Source organism: Mustela putorius, unplaced genomic scaffold (assembly GCF_011764305.1).
Source record: "Mustela putorius furo isolate JIRA1106 unplaced genomic scaffold, ASM1176430v1.1 tig00003896_pilon_pilon_pilon, whole genome shotgun sequence".
Classification (NCBI taxonomy): domain Eukaryota; kingdom Metazoa; phylum Chordata; class Mammalia; order Carnivora; family Mustelidae; genus Mustela; species Mustela putorius.
The window spans coordinates 7383798-7404422 of record NW_025422045.1 but is presented as its reverse complement, the minus strand read 5'-3'; the positions used below and the strand labels follow the sequence as shown (position 1 = coordinate 7404422).

General features: G+C 51.3%; 2 protein-coding genes across 10 annotated transcripts in view; one reads left to right on the top strand and one right to left on the bottom strand.

Moving 5' to 3' along the window:
* The window catches only part of HERC1 (HECT and RLD domain containing E3 ubiquitin protein ligase family member 1), a 186960-nt gene extending 176947 nt beyond the window's left edge, over positions 1–10013 (top strand). For all 9 annotated transcript variants that reach the window (XM_013059547.2, XM_013059545.2, XM_045067489.1 and 6 more), the window contains 7 exons: positions 312–481; positions 753–918; positions 1753–1829; positions 2625–2877; positions 3569–3721; positions 6287–6592; positions 9376–10013. In XM_013059547.2, the coding sequence (XP_012915001.1) occupies positions 312–481; positions 753–918; positions 1753–1829; positions 2625–2877; positions 3569–3721; positions 6287–6592; positions 9376–9561 (1311 nt within the window). In that variant the 3' untranslated portion in view covers positions 9562–10013. The remainder of the gene's footprint in view (positions 1–311; positions 482–752; positions 919–1752; positions 1830–2624; positions 2878–3568; positions 3722–6286; positions 6593–9375) is intronic.
* A 4040-nt stretch (positions 10014–14053) lies between these two features.
* On the bottom strand, positions 14054–20550 carry FBXL22 (F-box and leucine rich repeat protein 22). The gene is made up of 2 exons (XM_004758734.3): positions 18023–20550; positions 14054–15121 (listed from the first exon to the last, which is right to left on the bottom strand). The coding sequence occupies exons 1-2, from the start codon at positions 18355–18357 to the stop codon at positions 14785–14787; spliced, it is 672 nt and encodes a 223-aa protein (XP_004758791.1). The 5' UTR covers positions 18358–20550; the 3' UTR covers positions 14054–14784.
* Between the last annotated feature and the right edge of the window lie 75 nt (positions 20551–20625).

Sequence of the window (20625 nt, the reverse complement as noted above, 5' to 3'; positions counted from 1 at the left end):
TGTCAATAATGGGAGGAGTGTCTCTCCGCACACGTAGAAGAGAGCTGGAGGGAGACCGATGAGAGTGACTGTGGAGGTTGCGGGGATTCAGTGTGTACACGTGTGTGTGTCCTTTTCTGTATTTTCCAAGTTTTAGAAAATAATCATTGTATATTTTATCAGAAAAACATATTTTTTAAAAACTATCAATAGTTACTGCTATCCAGGTTTATGCTTTTAAACCAAAAAATTATGTTCTGAAAGTGAAAAGTGTTCTTTCTAGGAAGCCTTGAATTGTACCATCTGTGATAAGCTCTCTCTCTCTGTTACAGAGCAGTACATCTCATTATAATGCTGGCACATGGGGCATCGTACAGGGACAGCTTCGGCCTCTGTTAGCCCCAAGAGTCTATACCCTCCCGATGGTGCGCTCCATAGGAAAAACCATGGTTCAAGGCAAAAACTATGGACCTCAAATTACTGTAAAGAGGATATCAACCAGGTTAGCATATGTGTGTATGTTTCACTAGCTAGCCAGCACTTTTTTAGATGAATGTGATTCCTGACTAATCTGTGAGCTCCCGCTTCCTGGGTTGTAAACTAAGAGAGTAACGGTGCTTACCTAGTTCCCAGTGTGGCCACAGTGGGCCTAGCCCGCTGCTCAGCTATTATTAAACTAGTGTGTTCATCCCCGATGGGAAGTTTGGGGGGAAGTGGTAGTTTGGGGGGAAGTTAGAGTTGTGTTTCATTCTGCTTTCCCTTTCTTTTTGAAGAGGGCGGAAGTGTAAGCCCATCTTTGTCCAAATAGCAAGACAAGTTGTTAAACTGAATGCATCAGACCTCCGTCTGCCCTCACGAGCGTGGAAGGTGAAGCTGGTTGGAGAAGGGGCTGATGACGCTGGGGGAGTGTTTGATGACACGATCACAGAGATGTGCCAGGTATATTCACGCGGTATCCCCTTGCTGAGTCATTTGTTCAGATGGTGGCTGTCCTACCATTTCCAGTGCCTACTGTCTCATACGTTCTTATGAATGTCGCAAGGGTGCATTTGTGAGCCTTATGTAAAAATCATGCTGTTAATGATAAATAAGTGAATTACAGCAAGGGTTTGAGGCATCTGTGTGAAGATACCTTACTGAGTAAATGTCAGTGCCTGACTCTACTAGTGACTCACAGTCCTGCTCTAATGCAGGCAGAAGAAATAGTAATGACACATATTTACATTTATGTAATGGACAAATCCAGGACCACCCATGTGCCCTGATTAATTCTGGTGCTTTTAGAATGAAGTAGAACTGTCAGGCTCTAGTGGAATTAGAAAAACAAATACTAAGAGTTTGGACGAGCTCTTATTTTGATATCTGAAGTGGCAAGTTTGCTTCCAGGTCAACTGTGACCCTTCCCTCTTTGCCTAGTAGCAGAATTTTTCTGATAAATTCTGTGACTAAAACAACTTTTAGCTAATATTCGCTGGGTCTGTTTGCTATTGAATATCACTGTACCCTGCTCAGAGATACCCCAGCTCCTGCCCTGGATTGACTTTCTTATCTCAGTTCTGCAAACTACAGGATATTTTCTCCATGGGGGGAATGTTTGTAATTTCATTTTAAGTTAAAACCACAAAAATTATAGAGACAGCTGGTTGGCTGGTTGTCACATAACATTATAAATTCCTCAAAATAATCTCTTTTCAGTATGATCTTTAATGTAATTAGTTGTTCTCTTGATGCATTTGATTGTCATTTCTCAAAAAACTGTTCTTTCTTTTACAGGAACTTGAAACTGGTATTGTTGACCTTCTTATACCCTCTCCCAATGCCACTGCAGAAGTGGGCTACAATCGGGATAGGTGAGGCAGTCATCGAGTGCCTTTTGACTATCTACAATAATAATGATAGCTCACTTATTGAGTGCTTACTGGGGGCCAGGCCCTGCTCGAAGTGCTCTTACATATTATCCCATTGAATCCTCATTAGAACCCAAAGGAGTGGGAACTATTATTACTCCCTTTTCACAGATAAGGAAACTGAAGCGCTTCTATCATGACTCTATTATGGAACCAACTCAATGATAATATTGAGGGGTAGGGGAAATCCAGACTTGATAAGGAAAACTGACTTATTTTCTGTTTCTGAAGGCCCACGTGGCCTCCCCACAAAGAATTTTCTGCATCAGAACTCATCAGGAAGATTTGATACGCTGTCAAATCACAGCACTTAGTATTAGCAGTTCTGTGTTATGCCTAAATTTCCCAAGCCTTAAATTTTGGATCCTGCTTCATGGACTTGTAAATGATAAAATGAAATGATTTTAGGAAATAGGGCGTCCTGAAGCAGGTAGCTCAGGGACAAAAGGACCATTCAGTTGCTCTTTCACAGCTCTTCTGAAAATAATTAAAAATATGGTTCCTGTGCTGTCCAAAAGAGTAGCTACCAGGTACATGTGGCTGTTGGGCACTCAGAATGTGGTTAGAGTTGCTGGAGAACTCCATTAAATTTTATTTAATTAATTTGAGTAGCCACATATGGCAAATGACTATCGCATTGAACAGCACAGGTCTGGATTAATGCTGTAGCTGTCTGATAACTTATTTCCAATAGAAATGAGGTCAGTTTTATTTGAAGAATTTCCTTTAATTTTGCAGGTTTCTTTTTAACCCCTCCGCCTGCCTTGATGAACATTTAATGCAGTTTAAGTTCTTGGGCATTTTAATGGGGGTTGCCATTCGCACAAAGAAGCCTCTGGACCTCCACTTGGCCCCTCTGGTGTGGAAGCAGCTGTGCTGTGTCCCACTCACCCTGGAAGACCTGGAGGAGGTGGATCTGCTCTACGTGCAGACCCTCAACAGCATTCTTCACATTGAAGACAGTGGGATTACCGAGGACAGTTTCCATGAGGTGAATCTTGGCCAGTCCGTGTTCTGCTGGTATTGACCAGAATTTTGCTGTGGGAAACTCAGATCTGGTCTTCACCTTGCTGTTTGACTCACCTTGCTGTGAGCCCTAGTAGCTCACCCACAAAGGTTCAAAAGCCGCTCATGGGCAGAGTTGGCACCAGCACCCAGCTTCCGCTTCTTCCTCTTTGGTCTACTCTCTGCCTGCTAGAATGGACAAGCAAGGGAACCCAGTTGGAGAGGGAGGCCTGGGGCGACCAGAGTTCATCGAACCTGGTTTGAGGACAAAGAAATGGTTAACTATAGCCAGATGGGTCAGCACATTCCCTTCTGACCAAGTGGCATGATCAGCTACCTCGATTCCTCATTTTTAATCCTTAAAATTCTTTTTTTTTTTTTTTAAGATTTATTTATTTATATGAGAGCTAGACGGGGAGATGGAGAGCAAACACCAGCAGCAGGGCTAGGAGAGGGAGAAAGAGAATCCCATGCAGACTTGGCACTCAGGGTGGAGCCTGATGCTGGGCTTGATCCTGTGGCCCTGAGCTCAAGACCAGAGCTAAAACCAAGAGTCAGATGCTTAACCAGCTGCTCCACCCTGTCCCTAGAAGTCTTAATGTTGTTACTGTTTTGCTATATTTGTGTGTAATGTACGGTATTTTTTTAGTAAAAATATTTTTTTTTCCTCTTCTTAGATGATTCCTCTTGATTCTTTTGTTGGCCAGAGTGCTGATGGCAAGATGGTTCCCATAATTCCTGGTGGAAATAGTATCCCACTGACATTTTCCAACAGGAAGGAGTATGTGGAGAGGGCCATTGAATATCGACTTCATGAGATGGACCGACAGGTGAGCTGAAACGTTGGGACATGCATATGAATGTTTACAGTTGTCTTCAAACAAGAGCTTACTGGTTACTGCTGAATTGGGGTATATGAACTACCATGTCAGTTAATTTGTATCTGCCTTTCAGCCCCTGTTCAGAGACTTTTCAGGCCTTACCTCCGGGTTTCCTGTCTCCTTACTCAAAGCCTTAGGACAGCTCTAAATTGGTCACTGGTTGGATTGAGGCCAGGCTGTCACCCAGGCCTTTACACCTGCCTTCTCACTCAGCCTTCATTTTGTTTGTCTTCATCTCTTATTGTCCCCAACCCAGGGTCTCCCACTCTACTTGGGTCAGTCAGGGCCCATGTGAATAAACCCCTCCCACTGGTCTTGCGATCCCATGTGAGTGCCTCTTTCCCAACTCCTGCTGCAGTCCCGTCAGGCCCCAGCTGGAAATGCCTCTCCTCCACAGACCAGCTTTCCTCCAGGTCCATAGCCGGTAGAAATCTTTTTTGTTACTTAGAAATTTCTCAAGATACCATAATACTTCTATGTTGTGGTCTAAGAACTAGACCACAGAGTTTGGATCTTGTTTCTTCAATTAGCTTGTAAGACTTTGAGTGAAGAATGCATTCTAGTATATATGTTACATACATGTGTGCTGCATATATTACATAAATATAGTGTTGTGTGTGTGTGTGTATCTCCTAAATATTCTTGTTATGTGCTGACATTGTAGTAAGCATTTAATAATAAATGATGAGAATGTGGTGAGTGACCAAAGAAATGAACATTTTGTCCAAAAATGGGGTTTTGGCTATACAGTCCTTAAAAGCCACTTTATAGTACTTTATATGCAGAATGTGCTAGGGTCTTCTTGAGAGCTAGACTGAGGCTCGAAGGCTGTTGAAGTGTGTATGTTCTGTGCCTTTCCCTTCTGGTTCCTTCTTTGACTCTGGCTTTGGACCAAGTCCAGTCAGAAAACTGTTATCCCTTAGTGAGGGCAGGTTTTGTGGGCATGCTGTTCACACAGCCGGGGCTTAGGTTTTTGGCTCCAGTTCTTCAGAATTTTAATCCCCAGTGAGTATTTGGCTAAAAATACATTGAATACCTTCTGCATGCCAGGTGTGGGTCCAGGCTGCCTCGTGTGCAGTGTTTCCTGTAGTTACTCTGTGAGAAAAGGATTACTGTCACATTTCACAGATGAAAGTACTGAGGCAGAGAAGTGAAGTGATGTGCCCAAGGCGAAGTCAGGGTCCCAAACCAGGTTTAACTGTGGGGTCTAGGCTCTTCTGGGTCAGATTGTCCCTCCACTCTCTGCCAGTCATGCTCTGCTCAGCCCGTTGCTTTGTTCCTTTCTCAGCAAGGAGGCCTTTTTCCTCTTTCACGTCTTCCTCTTCTCTTACAACCCAGTGTTCTTCCCATAGCTGTCCCAATTTGTTCCCCGCCAAGCAGCCAGCCCCATACCTCAGCCTCATTTTTTTCTAGACAGCTTTTGGTTTGTATTCTACCAGGCACGACAGCTTGTTTTTGGGCAAACTTTGGCTGGGGTCTTCCTTTTAATACCCATACAGACGGTCCTCGCTGCCAGTCTTGTTCCCGAGCCCTGGGTGGGACGTCTTTGTACCAGTCCCAGCCCCAGGGCCTTCCCCAAGGTGTGGCTCCTGCTTGGGTCCTCCGGGTTTTTCCTTTTGCTAATTATCACTGGTGGTTCTGAGTTGGCCAAGAGTGAGGAAGTGTTTATGAACAAATCTTGACAGCAGTGAATGAGTCTGTGTGTAGGGTGTGCGTTGCTGTGCGACCTTGGGGTGTTTTTGAAACAGACTGTTGTGGGTAGCCCCTCCAGCCCCCCTCAGCACTCCGCAGCTGACCTGCTCTCCGCACCGTGCTGGGAGTGAACAGCAGCAGTAGGGCACACAGACATGCATCGAGAATTCTCATCGTAGTCGTGTGAGCAGCAGTTGTTTTCCTCATTTCTCAGATGAGAAAATTAAAGTAAAAGAGACGGAGCTGGGATTCAGACCCCGAAGTCTCCTAATGAAATGTTCTGTCCTTCCTACTGCCTGCTTCCAGAAGGCCTTGCTAGTTTAATTTTCTTCTTTGTACTTTTCTAACTACTTCTTTTTTTTTTTTTTTACAATGAGCACAAATAAGTTTTACCAGAAGGATATCACTCTTCCAAAGAAAAATATGAGTGCAAGAAACAGTAGAAGGTAGACACATCCTCTAGGAGCGTCTTACCCTAACGAGAGACAGAGTAGCCCTCAGGGCCCAATGTAACTGCACAGCCATGCGTGCTGAGGGGTAGGAGTGAGTGCAGTTGGCACCAGGGTTGGGGGCGCTTAGGGCGGCGGGCTGAGTTTTGTGGGGGGCAGAAGGCAAGCTCCTCAATTGACTTGACCTGGGACCGGAAGGAGTGTAGAAGTCCCACAGGCAGGGAGGAGCTCGGACAGAGGGTTGGCGGCCGGGGGAGTGGGCCATGTGCGCCTTGGGTCCGGGGGACAGGTCGAGGGTTTGGGGGGCGGAGGAGCAGGTGGGAGGTGCCCCGTCTGCAGACGCGTGTCTGATGCACAGCTCTCCTGGGAGCAGGTGGCGGCCGTCCGAGAAGGGATGTCCTGGATCGTTCCGGTGCCACTGCTGTCACTCCTCACGGCCAAGCAGCTGGAGCAGATGGTGTGTGGGATGCCCGAGATCTCCGTGGAGGTCCTGAAGAAGGTGGTGCGCTACCGGGAGGTGGACGAGCAGCATCAGCTGGTGCAGTGGTTCTGGCGCACACTGGAGGACTTCTCCAACGAGGAGCGCGTGCTCTTCATGAGATTCGTGTCTGGAAGGTCTCGCCTCCCGGCCAACACTGCGGACATCTCTCAGAGGTTTCAGATCATGAAGGTCGATCGGGTAAGTAAGCTGTGCTGCCATCCCTCCCCGTCCTGTCTCCCACTGCTTCCGCGCTGCTTGCCAGCTAGAAAAGCCGCACAGTGACCCTCGGGTAGGCCTGCCAGTTCAGGCTTAGTGTTTGAGGTTTCCTAATTGAAAGAAAATCAAGCAGAAAAGCTTGTTCAGAAACGTAATGTAACTTGAGTGAAAAAAAGCCCTACCACCAGCAACCTTTGAGGAAATCCTCCAGCAGCTTCCTGCATGAAAGCTCAGCTTACCAGAGGGCTTGTCCTGCTGCCTCTGCCTCTTACTTCCTATGCCTTTTCGTGTGACTTGTGCACTCAGATGTGGTCTGGTGTGCTTCCACGAAGACCCTAAGCTTGAACATGGTGCGTGTGCCCCGTGGCTGCTTGTGCAGGCAGGGCGGCTTCTTTGCAGCCTGATGAAAAGCTCCAGCTGCAGAGCCCCAGCCCAGCTGCCATGTTGACAGATGGCTGAGGAATAAAAGAGCTTAGAACCTGAAATGCACACTGCTGCCAGAGTCCTCTTTCTCATGCACCCATCTGACCATGTCACTCTCCTTTCAGACCAGGAGAGGGCCCCCTGCATTGATTTCAGAATAAATGCCAACTGCTTCAGTGGCCTTAAATGTCTCCATGGTCTGGCCTCTGCCGCAGCTTTGCTATAGCACCTCTTAACACATACCGTATCCTGGCCAGAACAGACTGCTTACCTTTTTTTCCCAACACACCACGCTGTTTCTAAACTTCTGTGCCTTTGTGTAGGCTCTTCCCTCTGCTTTAGTAAGTTCTCCTTCACACTCCTTCCCATCTGTGTCTGGCAAGTGCATACTCATCCTTGAGGCCCAACAGCAATGTCATCTCCTCCAGGAAGCCCTCATGGATGCTTTCCTGCTGCCCCTGACCATTTCAGAGGGCAGGCTTAGATCTCCTTCCGTCCACTTCCAGGACACGTGGTACATCCCTTGAACTCAGCATTAAGTTAGAAGTGTTTGTGTTCTATCTCTTTCCTTCCCCAACCGCCCAAGAGCTGGACAGTCCTCTGAGCAGGGCCCATCATGTTTATTCTGGAAACAGTAAGAAAAGTAGTTCCTCTTCGCACAAGGACCCTTCCTGCCAGTTTCAGTGTCTGCCTTTCTGGTGTTTTTCCAGTAGCTATTCCTGGAGGTTGCTGCAGCCAGAGCCATCCCTCCCCCGCTGCCTCCTGAAGCTGCCCGCCTGGGCTCCACTCCTGGGCTAGACTTGCTGGAGAGGCCACGCACAGGAAGGGCTATGAAAAGAGCCTTTCCATAAATTTTCTACATGACTTGCCAGAAACTATCAGTTGTAAATCTGTTTTGTTGCTTCAGAGAGAGGTGGGTGGAGGCAATGGTTTGCTTCTATTCAGCTCTGGAAAAAATCCTTGCCTTCTGTCTGTCCCAGGCTACCCCTGCCATCCCAGGAGTTAATCCACCCCTAATCCCCTGCCTGAGGTTTTTCAGCCGCAGAAAACTGACCACAGTGGGTCTCTCCCTTGTGACTTTTAGACCATTGCTCCTCCTTCCAAATCAGAGGCACCTGTTCACATTGCCCTTCAGTGTCTTTGCTGGTTATGGTTTTCCTACATTTGAGCTTTTTGTGTCCTCACTGGCTCCGACCCAGAGAGGCTTCTAGGCCCTCCAGGCCCTCCATCTCCCACCTCTCTGGAATGCGCTAACCAGGTGTAGGGCTCCAAGGAGGAAGGGGGGAGGGCTGGTTCAAGGAGTTGAGAGGAAAAAAAAGGGCAAGTCCCTTTTTAAAACCTATCTTCAGATATAAAAATGTACTATCCTTTCTGTCGGTACAGAGTGTGGGAGTTCATGGAGTTTTCAGGGAAGACCAGAGAGCATATGCCCTCTGCTGCGGCAGCTGCCCTTCCACCTGCCACCTCTGTGGATACCTGAGTTTGTGTGCTGTGTTTAGCTCAGTCTGTCCCGAGCACTTTTCTGTTCCTTTCTTTTTTTTTTTTTTTTTTAAGATTTAGTTTATTTATTTGACAGACAGAGGTCACAAGTAGGCAGAGAAGCAGGCAGGGGTGGGGAGGGAAGCAGGCTTCCTGCTGAGCAGAGAGCCCGATGGGGGCTCGATCCCAGGACCCTGAGATCATGACCTGAGTCGAAGGCAGAAGCTTAATGCCCTGAGCCACCCAGGCACCCACGCTTTTCTGTTCTGCTGCGAGTCATCATGATTATCATTTTAAATGACTGCATGACTGTGCATTTAATGGACAGACTAGGATTGAATTCACTGCTCCTTCCTTGTGTGAGCTGTGTGTGGCAGCCAGGGTAGGCGAAGGATGCAGAAGGCCCGCTAGGAGGGACAGGGGAAGGGTGGAGGCATGCAGGGGTGCCCTTCCAGGTGTCCTTTCCGTTTTGCTGGCAGTTGGGGGCTCCATGCAGCAGCTCCGGGTCCGCACCCTCCTGGTGAAAGGGAGTGAGATCCATTGGCGGTCCCGTGGCAGGCCCTGTGCAAAGCCTGTTCTCCCACCAGAGCTTGCTCGCACTTTGCAGATGGGGCCATGGGGGTGGTGAGGAGAGGAAGGAAGCATGGTCACCAGAAGCCTCCATGGCTGGGGACACCAGAGCCCACGTTCCTTCCACCAGTGTCTCCTTCCCCTCAAGGCGGCCCTGCACTCGGGTCCGTGGAGCCCATCTGGAAGGCTGGGAGAAGTGCTCCTCCTGATTTGGGGACAGTAGTAACTTACGGGTCCCCCCCAACCCTGGGACCCCCGATGCTGCTGTCACAGCTCTGGCTCTCTCTCCACAGCCTTACGACAGTCTGCCTACCTCACAGACCTGCTTCTTCCAGCTGCGGCTGCCCCCCTACTCGAGCCAGCTGGTCATGGCCGAGCGCCTGCGCTACGCCATCAACAACTGCCGCTCCATCGACATGGACAACTACATGCTCTCGCGGAACGTGGACAATGCCGAGGGCTCAGACACCGACTATTGACCGCGGGGGCCGCCGCCCCCCACTGCTCAGCAATGCTCACTTCCAGTTTCATGTGGACACACTTTTATGGTAACTACATAGATGTTTAGGAACATAAACCGACATTATAAACAGTGGCCACATTTAGTTTCTCTAAATGTAACAAAGAAATTAGATGTTTTTATTTTTCTGTGATTGTACAAAAAAAAAAGACGAAGTGCTCTCAGTCAGGTTTTTCCCTCCATATTTTTGGTCACTTTTGATAAGTTTGCATGGAACCATTTTGGTGCATTTTTAGTTGGGAATGGTACATTTTGTAAACCCACCCAGTGAACATGAAATTGTACATTGTGTATAATTGTTCATTAGAAAGGACAGTTTTACATGAATATTCATATATTTATTTTGTTTTAATTTGAATTGCCTGTGCAGGGTTCCTTATGCAGAGAAATAAAGCCAATTCAGGAACCAGAGCGTGGGCTGCTTTTCTTAACTCCAGTGGAGTTTCTGACTAAGAAGGAATGAGCTTTCGAGCTAGTCTCACTGATGGCGTTTGGCCCATCAGAAGCACTCCTTCACACTGAGAGTGAGCTGTGCTTGTCTCGAGATGACAGAGCAGCTCGAGTGGGAGCTGGGAGCGGGAGGCCCCTCCTTTCATTTATTCTGTCATCCTGGGTGTCCTACTTCGTTCCCTCACCCCAGGGCCCTTGCATCAGCCCCGTGCCCCACCCCTCAGTGACCCCTTCCTCCTCCTCTGCAGCTGGGTTTAGAGTGTAACTGGATAGTGAGAGCCTGTCCTGAGTGGCCCCAGGATACCTAGTATGGGGTGCAGCCCCACTGGGCCACGAGGAGGCTAACCAGAGGAGCGGGATTCCAGCGCTGCGCGTGACGAGCCAGTGGTGGGCTTCAGGAGGAGGGCGGTTGACAGTAGCATGTCTCTGCAGGAGGGCACAGGGGTGCAGCAGGGACCACCGTTGCAGGTAGGCATTCAGCATGTACAAATGGGCAACCACGAGAACAAGTGAGTGAATGTGCGAATTAATAGAACCAGTGTGTGGCTTTCGTAGCCTTGAATGGTGGTTGGTGCAGAGTTGTTCGGGGGTTGGGGAGGGGTCACACTCTTGGTGCTTGAACCTGGGACTTGAGGGCCCTGGCCAATGCGCCTGTTGTCAGGCGTGTCAGAGTGAGTGTGTGGTTCTGGAAGAAAGGGCCATCGTGAAAGTAGCTGTGAAGATGGTGGCTGCTGGGAGCGGGAACAGGAAGAGAGCAAGGCGTTTGAGCCATGCGTCTTGGTCTACAGCCAGTTCCCACCACAGGCTGCTGCTTCCCGTGTGCTTCAGGGCCGGGGTCAGCCTGGCAGCCCACTCAAACGACGGGCCTGGCACAGGTGTTTATTTTCCCTGGTTCATTTTCAGCCCCTCTGTGGAGGTTTGGGCAGTTTTTTTGTTTGCTGGATCATTCAGTTAAATACTTGCAATGTTTATGACCCTCAAAGAACTCCAAGAAAACTTGGACCCCCCCCCCCACCTTAAAAAAAAAAGGGAACAGCTTTGTTCTGGGCCTCCCTGTTTTGTGGCCTTTGCCCAGCACTGCCAGTCAGATGAAACGCGTATCTGGTGCATTTAGTTTTAGCAAAAAGCATGTTAGGCATGGAATCCTAGAGCTAGAGGAACCCTAGAGCCAAGGTGTCAGGTGACCTCTCCTCTTTCAGACCATGAATCTGAGGTCAGGAGAGGGCAAGTGCTGGATCAGGGGCGTGTACAGGCTAGAGCTAGGAGCCCTGGCTTCCTGTCCACCCGCCTGCTGACAACAGTAGTCCCAAGGGAACTTAGTGCCCCTCCAAATATTCAGCCTGAAAAGAAACGGGCCAGTGTGTCCCTGTAAGACAAGCCTTATGGCACCGTGTCCCCCCAGCAGGCTCTGCCTCCCAAGGAGTGACCCAGAGCCCCTGACCTGGGAGCTTGTGGTACAGAGCTTCTTGCGCAGGCTCCCCAGCGCAGTGTGGTGCCTGCTGTCCGCCTTCCACCTGGGAGCACTGTCCCGCCCTGGTGCTGAGGTTCCGCACCTGCTCCCAGCCCTTCCTCTCTGTGGCCACTGGCTGCCTTGGCCAGACAGAGAGTGAAAGGAGCATTCGGGAGCTGGGAAAGTTCATAGACTGAATAGAGGCTGCGAGGACAGAGTAACGTCCAAGCCATTCGCCAGTGGCTTTGGAACACAGACTCCCATCTGCCCTGGCTTCCCCAGGCCTCAGACTTTCTGACTCTGCCTTTACTGCACTGTGCCTGCGGAAAGGAACACCCCACCCACAGTTAGACCCTGTGGGAGCTGGGATCAGTCCTCCATTGAGTGTACCTGGATCACCCCCATACGGACCCAGCTTGCTTCTTCCCAGTACTTAGGCCTGTGGGTTCTGCCAGGCACTTGGCTTTTCTAGGCCCCCATGGATGTGTGGACCCCTTTTCCTTACCCCAGCCTTTCAGTCACTGCATATTTATACATCATCTTACCAGAGTGTTACAGAGAGGTCCTGTTTTAGTGATAAACTAAGGATGTGAGAGGTCATAACCCGTCAGAAGTGATGGATGGCAGAGCTGCAGAGCACTCAACACTCCCTTCAACCCCAGATGAATGAGTCAATGGATTCATGAAGCACGGGACACCCCTTGATCTCCTCGGATCTGAGAGAAGACTTCGAGCATGGGCTCTGTGTTCTGTCCAGGGCTCTGCTCGGTGCCCAGTGATGTGAACAGCACCTGTCAGAAGGTGGAGTGGAGAGCCCTGGGTCTCATCAGGGCCCGCCTTCTGGGTGTACCTTGGATGGCCCTTGGCTCAGGGACCCAAAGCACCCCGGAGGGAGCGGGGCTGGATTCAAGCTCTAGAAACAGTGCTGGGTGGGCTATCAGCGCCGCTTTAGGTCTGTGATAGCTAGAGCCTCCGTATGTGGGGGGTTACTGGAAGCCAGAGGCTTCACCAGGGAAGTTAGCCCTCATTTATAAAAAAGAGCTTCCATGAGGAAAGGGAAAGGGGTCTCAGGTTACCCTATTTGAGCAGAACTTGCAATGACTAAGGCTTTAGAAACACGACATTGTTAATCCTTAAAAGAACCCTGTAAGCAAGATTCTCCAGCAATCCCAATACACGGATTTAAAAGCTGAGGTTTGGAGAGGACTGACTGGCTCTCAATCAGAGGAGAGTCAGAAACTAGGGTTCTGTTGTCCCCCAGACTATACCATCAACTCAGGGCAAACAGGATCTGCTGGGAATTCAGACTTATCAGAAATAATGAAAGCAAAGCCCTGGGGTTTAAGTGATGCTGTTTTAAATAAATATTTATCCCCCTGGAAGCCTAAGCTTTCTTCCAACATTGTTTGCAGTACTAGTAGGGGCAAAAATAAAATTCCTGCAAGGCCTCTTTCCTGAGTCCAGAACTATGGTGGGTAAACTGGAAAATCACCCAGAGAAAGTGGGTGTCCTCCCATTCCACTGCAGCTGGTGGCCTGAGGGGGCTGGCTCTCCCCACACAGGGATGAGAAGGGATTATGCCAGGCCAGGCCTCAGTGCCAACACCCACCTGCTTCTGGGCCGAGCACTGGCCCAACAAAAGGGTCCAGGGCCACAAGTGAAGCCTCCAACAGGCCCTGGAGGGGTTGGGGTGGGTTGGGCTGCTGCTTGCCCCCCCCCCCCGCCCCCGCCCCCACAGATTCTGCCTGGAGAAATTTCAGCTCCTCTGGCCTTCCCCTGGCAGCCACCCACATGCCTAGTTCTCTGATATTTCCTGCTCCCCTTTCCTCCTCACTAACCCTGCTCCAGCCATACTGATCTCCTGGCCTCCCCCTAACTCACCATGCTCCTGCTTGGAGCCTTTGCATGAGCTATTATTCCCTGCACCTGGACTGTTTTCCTGCCAGATGCCGCTCAGCTCCCTCCCTCACTTCATGTGGTGAGGCACACTGATTAACCCCTTTTAGGTTCCTTTCCCCTCCCCAAACCTTCACCGGCAATTGCCAGTTAGCCCCTTACCTGGTGCTTCCTGCACCAACCCCCAACCCCCGCCATCCCCATATACCAATAATTTGCTGTCTCTTCTCCTACCACGAAATTGGAGAATTTTTTTTTTTTTCCTTGCTGGCTTCCCAGTATTGGGCAACCGGTGAGTAGGATCCAGATCCCTTTTCCCAGACAAGAAACACCTGTCTCAGGTGACTTAAGGGTCCCAGCTGGCGATGGGCGGAGCTGGGGCTGGGGCTGGAGCTGGAGCACGGCCCACGGCCCACCATCCCACCATCCCGCTACGCTCCCTGCTTTCCCTTCTTAAGTTTTCACTGAGTACCTGGGACCGGAAGTTCTGCTGGGTGGCCGGGAGCCTATACTTTGGTGACTATCGGTGGGACATCAGTGACTAAAGCTCCGAAATTGAAGTCCTGGAATGTGCCCACGTTGAGCAAATCCAGCAGGTAAAAATCTAACTTTGCGCTTCTCGCGGTTTCATTATCAAAGGACTTAACCAGGCTGCTGCTTTTGTTTTCTAATCTTTACTTCGGGTTTTTCAATTGTTTTCTTCTGCCTTTGTGATACGAGAACGGTAGAAAATTAGAACTATGAGGTTTATGTTAAGAATCACATCCAACAGCGAATTTCCTAGAATCGTGTACGGGCTGGCTCGGGCGCCAAGCCAAGGCGCGGATGGCAAGGCTGCGGTGGCGGGCTCGGCGGCTGTCTCCGGCCGTGAACCCCGGCTTTCCCCCTCCTCCCGCCCACCGGTACAGCGGGGGAACACCCGCGGCCGCAGGCTGAGCGTGCGGCACGCAACCAGCAGCCGGAGTCGCCTCCCCCGCCCCCCTTCTGCCCCCACGGCGCCTGCGCCCGCGCCCTACCGGGTGGCCACGCCTACGCATGGCGGTTACTTGGGCCACAGACAGCGGTCACAGTCGCGGGGGACGCTGTGAGCCCCTCGCCTGCTGTGGACTTCGAGTGGCGATAGGCCCGGGGCGGAAGGGCGTCGGGACAGATGCTGGTGTTTAGTGAGGGCTACCCGAGTGTTTTCCCAGCATCCGGTTACTCTCGCACTCCTGTGCGTAAAACCGTAATGTGAGGTAGGCATCAACGTCCCCATTTTGCAGACAGGGAAACTGAGGTTCAGCGATGTGGCGACAGTCTGAGAAGTGCTGGGGCTAGGGGTTGGAAACCAGGTCGCTCTTTCTGCTCGGGGCCCTTGCCCGGGTGTCCTGTCCCGACATGGTCAGCCTAGCGCGGCAGCAGCTTGCGAAGAGCCATGCCCGACGCGCTGGGGCGCTGGTCGGGGATCATGGCTGCGCTGTGCTCGGCACGCAGCGCCAGGCGCGGGCACGCGGCGCGCAAGCGGTGCAGGCCGGCCGCGCTCACGTTGCGGCAGAAGTCCACGTGCAGCGTCTGCAGCGCGCGCCCGTGCGTCGCCACGGCCGCCAGCGTTAGGTTGGTGACGCGCGCGCAGTTCTCCAGGCGCAGCGCGCGCAGGCGCGGGCAGCAGCGCAGGAGGCGCGCCAGGCAGTCGTCGGTGACGTGGCCGCAGCCTGAAAGCGTGACGGACGCCAGGTTGGGGCACCTGCGGAGAGATCGCGGTGGCCCGCGGTGGGGGCCGATGGCGGGTACGGTTGGCATCCGCCCCGCCCTGGAGCTCCGGGGTCCGGGAGCTCCCTAACTGCCCTGGGACTCGTGGCACGACTCCGTTTACAGTGGGCAACGAAGTGAAACGGACTTAACCAGCTGAAGAAACTTGCCTGCGATGACGCGGCCTGGATCTGAACCGGGGTTTCTGTCCCCTTTCCCCTACTCTTTCTGCCTCTCCACCAGACCTCAATCTGCGTGGGCTTTTAGCTTCCCGAGCCGCCACTGGTCCTACTGTGGGCAGATGGGGTGCAGGGTCCGGGAGGACAACTCTAAGTGTTCTTGGTTCTCTCCGGGCCTGTTGCTTTGCGGGGTGGGGGTGCGGGAAAAGATGCGTGGTGACCACTCCAGGCTGGCTTCAAGCTGAGGCCCTGAAGCTCCTGGCAGGATGGTCAGTCAGATGGGAGCAAGGGTTTCTTATGGGGTGGCTTAGGGACAGTCCCTCGAGGCTGGGGTCAGGGCACAGCTCTGAGTATGCCTGGCTCTGGGTTCTAGAGCTCTGTGTTTCTCTGCTCAGTTAACTGGGACAGTTCTTGCCGTCTGGGATGCCAGCCTAGAAGAGGTCAAGTAGACAGTAGCTAGAACCGGGTCTGAGATGGGTACAGTCAGGCTACTTGTAAAAAGATCTTGCGCAAAGTTGAATTTGGCTTATTTTGGTGTGACCTCGGCTAAGTCACTCCCTGAGCTTTAGTTTCCTGATGTGAGTGTATGGGTGCACAGCAGGGAGGGAATGATGCCTACCAGTGGGGTTGTAGTGAAGGTCAAAATTTGGGGTGTAAAGAGCCTGGACAGGACCTTCTGTAGGCAACTGTAACTCACTTTTCCTGGGAGCACACCGGATGAGATTGCTTGCGGTCAAGAGGGGCCTGTCTTGTGGGCAGGGCCCTTGGTTCTCTGTAGCCAGAGGGAGCCGTCAGCTTCCTCCTTAACCCCTTGACTGCACCTGCCTGGGCTAGCCCAGCTCTTTCGTGCTGGGGGAAGGGGTACCTTTCACACAGCCCATCCCATCTTCCCAGTTCTTAAGTTCATATGGTGTCTTCAGTCTTCATATCAAATCCTTTGCACTTTGTTTTATGAATGAAGAAACTGGCTCGGAGGGCTCAGGTGACCGGCCTGTGCCTTATTTGCTCTGTGACCCAGGACAAATGTCTGGACTGTGCTAGTCCTCATTTATCAAGTGGGAGAAATTGTTAGCTCTAGGGTGGTTATGACGATTAGGCCTTTGATGTTGAGTGGTCCCTTTTTGTTCTAAGAACCTTTAGAATAATCCCTGATGTAGAACAAGCCAGAGAAAGAGCCGACTCCTTCCCTGCCATCCTTTGCTGTCTCCTGTCCTGCCGTCAAGAGCTGATGGCTAAAAGAACCAGATTTCATGGATGTTATCAGTACCTACTGTGGGCCAGTGCTACTGTGTCATTTAATCCTCTTAGTCTGTGAGATAGGTGATTCATCCTATTTTACAGATGAAGAAATTAGGTCAGATTTAAATATTTGGTCTGGGTCCCATGGTTGGACAGTAGTAGAACTGGGAGACTTGGCACAGAACCCTTACCACCAAGCGCTTTGTTCTTTTTGTGACACTCGGGCCCTTGCTGCACCCAGATGGTGACATGAGAGGACCACTCCACACTTGCTGATGTGGGAAATTAAATTCTCTTGCAGCAGGAATAATAGAACAACTTCAGAGCAGGCTGCCCCTCCCACCTAGATCACTCCAGTCTGATTCAGGGGCCTTGTTAAACCCATCAGAATGGCCTCATCCAGGCAGGGCCCAACCAAGTCCATCTTGTTTTCTTCTGACTGCCTTTAAAAAAAAAAAAAAAGGCAGGCCACCACTCTGTTTCCTTCCATGCCTGTCTCACTGCCGGCAAACAGCAGCTATTAAACCAAGGTGGCAGCAAGCTGACTGGACCTGGTTTGTTAGTAATCAAGAGGTGCTTTTCTTCAAAGGCAGGACAGGAGTGGTCAGTTGAGGCTCTCTGAGAGGCTGGCAGCAGAAGTCTGCCTTCATGGGCTGTCCTAGGCAGGAGGCCGGGACCATGGGGGTCCCTGTGGCTCAGCCTCTCTACCCGTGGTAGAGCTGACCGATCAAACACAGGATGTATTTGGGACACACTTAGGCCAAAAAATTGTCTGTTCAAAATTCAAATTTAACTGGATGTCTTGAGTTTCTATTTTCTAAAATCTGGCAGTCCTAGACTGGGTAAATCACATGATCTCTCAAAACTTGGATTTGCTCATTTGAAAAAAATAGGCTAAAACACCCTCCCTTACGGGTATGTTGAGATTAGTAATATTCTAATGACGAAACCATTCTTAAATATCACCACCACTTCTCCTGGAGTCTGGCTTGGTGCAGCTAACCCAGCGCACCCTAGTTGTCCTTCCTTAGCTGTGTTCCACAAGTCCTGGAGTTTGTTTGCTAGGGGAAGAGAGGAGGGGTAAGCTGATTGCTGAATCTAGGAACCTTTCCCAGGGCCTGACCTTGAAAATCTATGCTCAGCTGGACCCTCTGAGCTCTTAATGGCTGCTAGGGAGGACAGCTGCCCGAAGGACAGTGACAGCTGAAGCCCAGTCTTCCATTGGCAGCAGAAGCAGCTCCAGGATCTGGGAGGCTAAGAGGAGAAAGACTCCCCGCCTGTGACTGTATGCCTTCTCTCGGGACTGTGCTGGGGACAGGCCGGGACTGTCTGCCTTGGGCCTAGTTTGAGGCTTCCCAGTATGGAGGGATCTTGGTCTTGTAATTTGCTCCCCCCACCACCACCCCGCCCCCGCCAAGCTTCCTAGAGCTGTAGGAGCCAGACTCTGCAAAGCCAGCGCTGCTCAGGAGGTGGCCTACCTGTCGCACACCTGGAAGAGGAAATCATTGACCAGGCTCTCGTGGCGGCTGCAGATGCTCCTCTGGAAGGCGCTCTTGAGCCAATCTTCAATGCTGCACACTTGTACGCGGCTCGAGTACCAGCAGATGGACAGGCTCCTGAGGGCCGGGCTCAGGAGGAAGTTGTCCTTCTTGAGTTCCATGAGGGAACGAAAGTGCAGCAGAGGCCAGAGTGCAGGGTCCTCAAACACGTCCTGGAGCTGGGGGCAGGTCCTGGCCAGGCTCTTCCTGCTGTCCTTGTCCAGGAAGGAGAAGAGGTGCAGCAGGCACTCCCGGTTGAGCTGGGTGATGTGCATGGTGGGCAGGGAACACGCTGAGTGTGGCGGGAGCCCGGGGACCTGACCTACCTCCTCCTCCTCCCGGGCTCTGGGCTGGTGGACATATATGGTTGAGGAATGGTGTTTATTTTTGGCTAACAACTGGTGCTGAAGCTCTGAGAGCCCGGCGGGAGGTGGGGGCAGGATCCAGACATACGTGCAGCAGTCTGTGCTTCGGCTTAGGTTCAGAGGAAGTGAAAATCCTGGCAGAAAAGCAGCCTCTTGAAGCTAAATAGCTTCCTTAAAAGGGAGTTCTTTTCTTTGAGTTGACAGTGGTGCTTAGCAGAGCACTCTTTTGGCTTTTCCCAAGGCATTTTCGTTGAAGGTGGCTGGCCAGACCACCTGTCTGGGCCTGCAGTCTGCTCACTGGGAGGGACCTTGGTTATAAATTGGACCTGTTCCCATTCTCTAGTGGATCGTGTGAGTCTTCTGCTCCACTCCTAGTCGGAGTTGTCTATAGGAGCGAAGAGTGCCAGTTTTGTGTTCGAAGCTGTAAGTTGAAGCCCTGGGTAAGCCCCATTCCCTGTGACTTTGCTCAGTGGTGATGGTTTGCAGGCTGGGCCCAACCACCTTCAGGCCCCGCCGCCCTCCACCAAGCACAGGGATTCCCTGGGCGTCCCAGCTGGCTCTGTTTTTACCCTGAGTCGTTGCACAAGGATTGATCTTAAGTAGCTTAGCTCTCTGAGGTTCTTCTGTGTGTATGTGCGTGACATTTTAAGCTTAAGTTTACTTGGCTTTACATCTTAACATTTTCCCAGTTACTTGCCCTGCTGTAGCTCATTTATATTTCCAGAAATGGCAGCATGAATGAGAGCACTCTTAGTACAAAACTACTCGAAACAGTTTTAGGTTAAAGTGTTTTAGTCTCAGCTTTCTCTTAAGCCAGCCAGACACTGCCCTCTTGGTAGAAGCCTTCAGTCTGCTCACTGGGAGGGACCGTAGCCTGGGCAGGCCGGCTGGATGTCTTGTCTCTGTTAAGTTCTCCTTTCCTGAAGTAACATTTCTCACTGCGTGGATGGTGGATCGGTTTTCTAATACTGCTTCCCTCCCATCCCACTATAGACCCTCCTATAATTGTGCTGCTGTGAACTACCAGCTGTGTGTGCTGGTTTGTTGGTTCGTTCAGGGGATGCTGACCGGAAAGGCTGCGCTGTCTCTGTTGCAGTGAAGTAGGGAACACCACCTAAGTGGTGACCTTTGTTCATTCTCCTGTTTGGTTGGAATTGGAAGGGAATACTTTGTGTCCAGTTGTGTGGAGTAAGGCCTCAAAGCAGCTGTTTTGGACCCTCTTCTGGCACTAAGGCTTGGTCGTCCCAGTGCGGCTATGCCTTTCAAAGCACAAGGCAGCTAAGGCAAGAGCGGCCATTCTGGCCAACTCCCTCTGAGACACCAGACTTCGGGGTCCTGGGTGCTTGGTTACCCCAGCAATGCCAAGGGGAAGGAGTGACTTTTCTTAAAAACAACATATGCCAAGAAACAGCTAAAGGAAGCAGTTCTTAGGGAAGGGGTAACTAGCTACTGCTCATACCGCAGATGACCATTTTAATGGCTCAAGAGACAACGGACGCTTCTCCCTGGCTTACTCAGTCAGAAGGGACACCGCAGCAGCTCAGATGGATTTTAATAGAAAGCCTTATTATCTCCACTTTTCCTCCCCAATCCTGTCCAAACCAGTACTCTTCAGTGTGCTGACCTCTGGAAATGGGCAGTTCTCTCAACCTCTTAAAAGGTTGGCCACCGGGCCGTCCCTGCGGCGTCGCACAGCGCGGCTGGACCAGCACCAGGGGGCAGGGCCTGAGTGCAGCTGCCCAGGGGGTGGGGGAGCGCAGGGTTGGGTCGCCAGGGTGGCGCTGACAACACTTAGCCCTTTTGCCCCGAGCCACAGCAGCCCCAGGGCCTCTGACTGGCCTCAGCGAGGTGTGGGACGTGGAGGCAAAACCGTCTGCCTGTTTGCAAAGACAGAGGAGCAGGCAAATACGTACCACAGGAAAATGACCGGTGTTGGCAGAGGTGCTTGTTTTTTCCTCTTTGTAGGGGACAATGGGGACAGGTCGTATATAGCAACTTACTGAAAAGCAGAATCTTTATTTTTTACCGGTGGCACTTACTGCATGTCTGATTTTAAAAGGTGACCTATTGGGGCACCTGGGTGGCTCAGAGGGTTAAGCCTCTGCCTTCAGCTCAGGTCATGATCTCAGGGTCCTGGGATCGGGCCCCACATCGGGCTCTCTGCTCAGCGGGGGCCTG

Bases quoted from the DNA above. Each gene is read 5' to 3' on its own strand.
- FBXL22 (XM_004758734.3), bottom strand. From the start codon at position 18,357: ATGCACATCACCCAGCTCAACCGGGAGTGCCTGCTGCACCTCTTCTCC. The intron at 15,122-18,022 runs GTAGGCCACCTC...ATCTCTCCGCAG, and splicing joins CTCTTCCAGGTGTGCGACAG to GTGCCCCAACCTGGCGTCCG.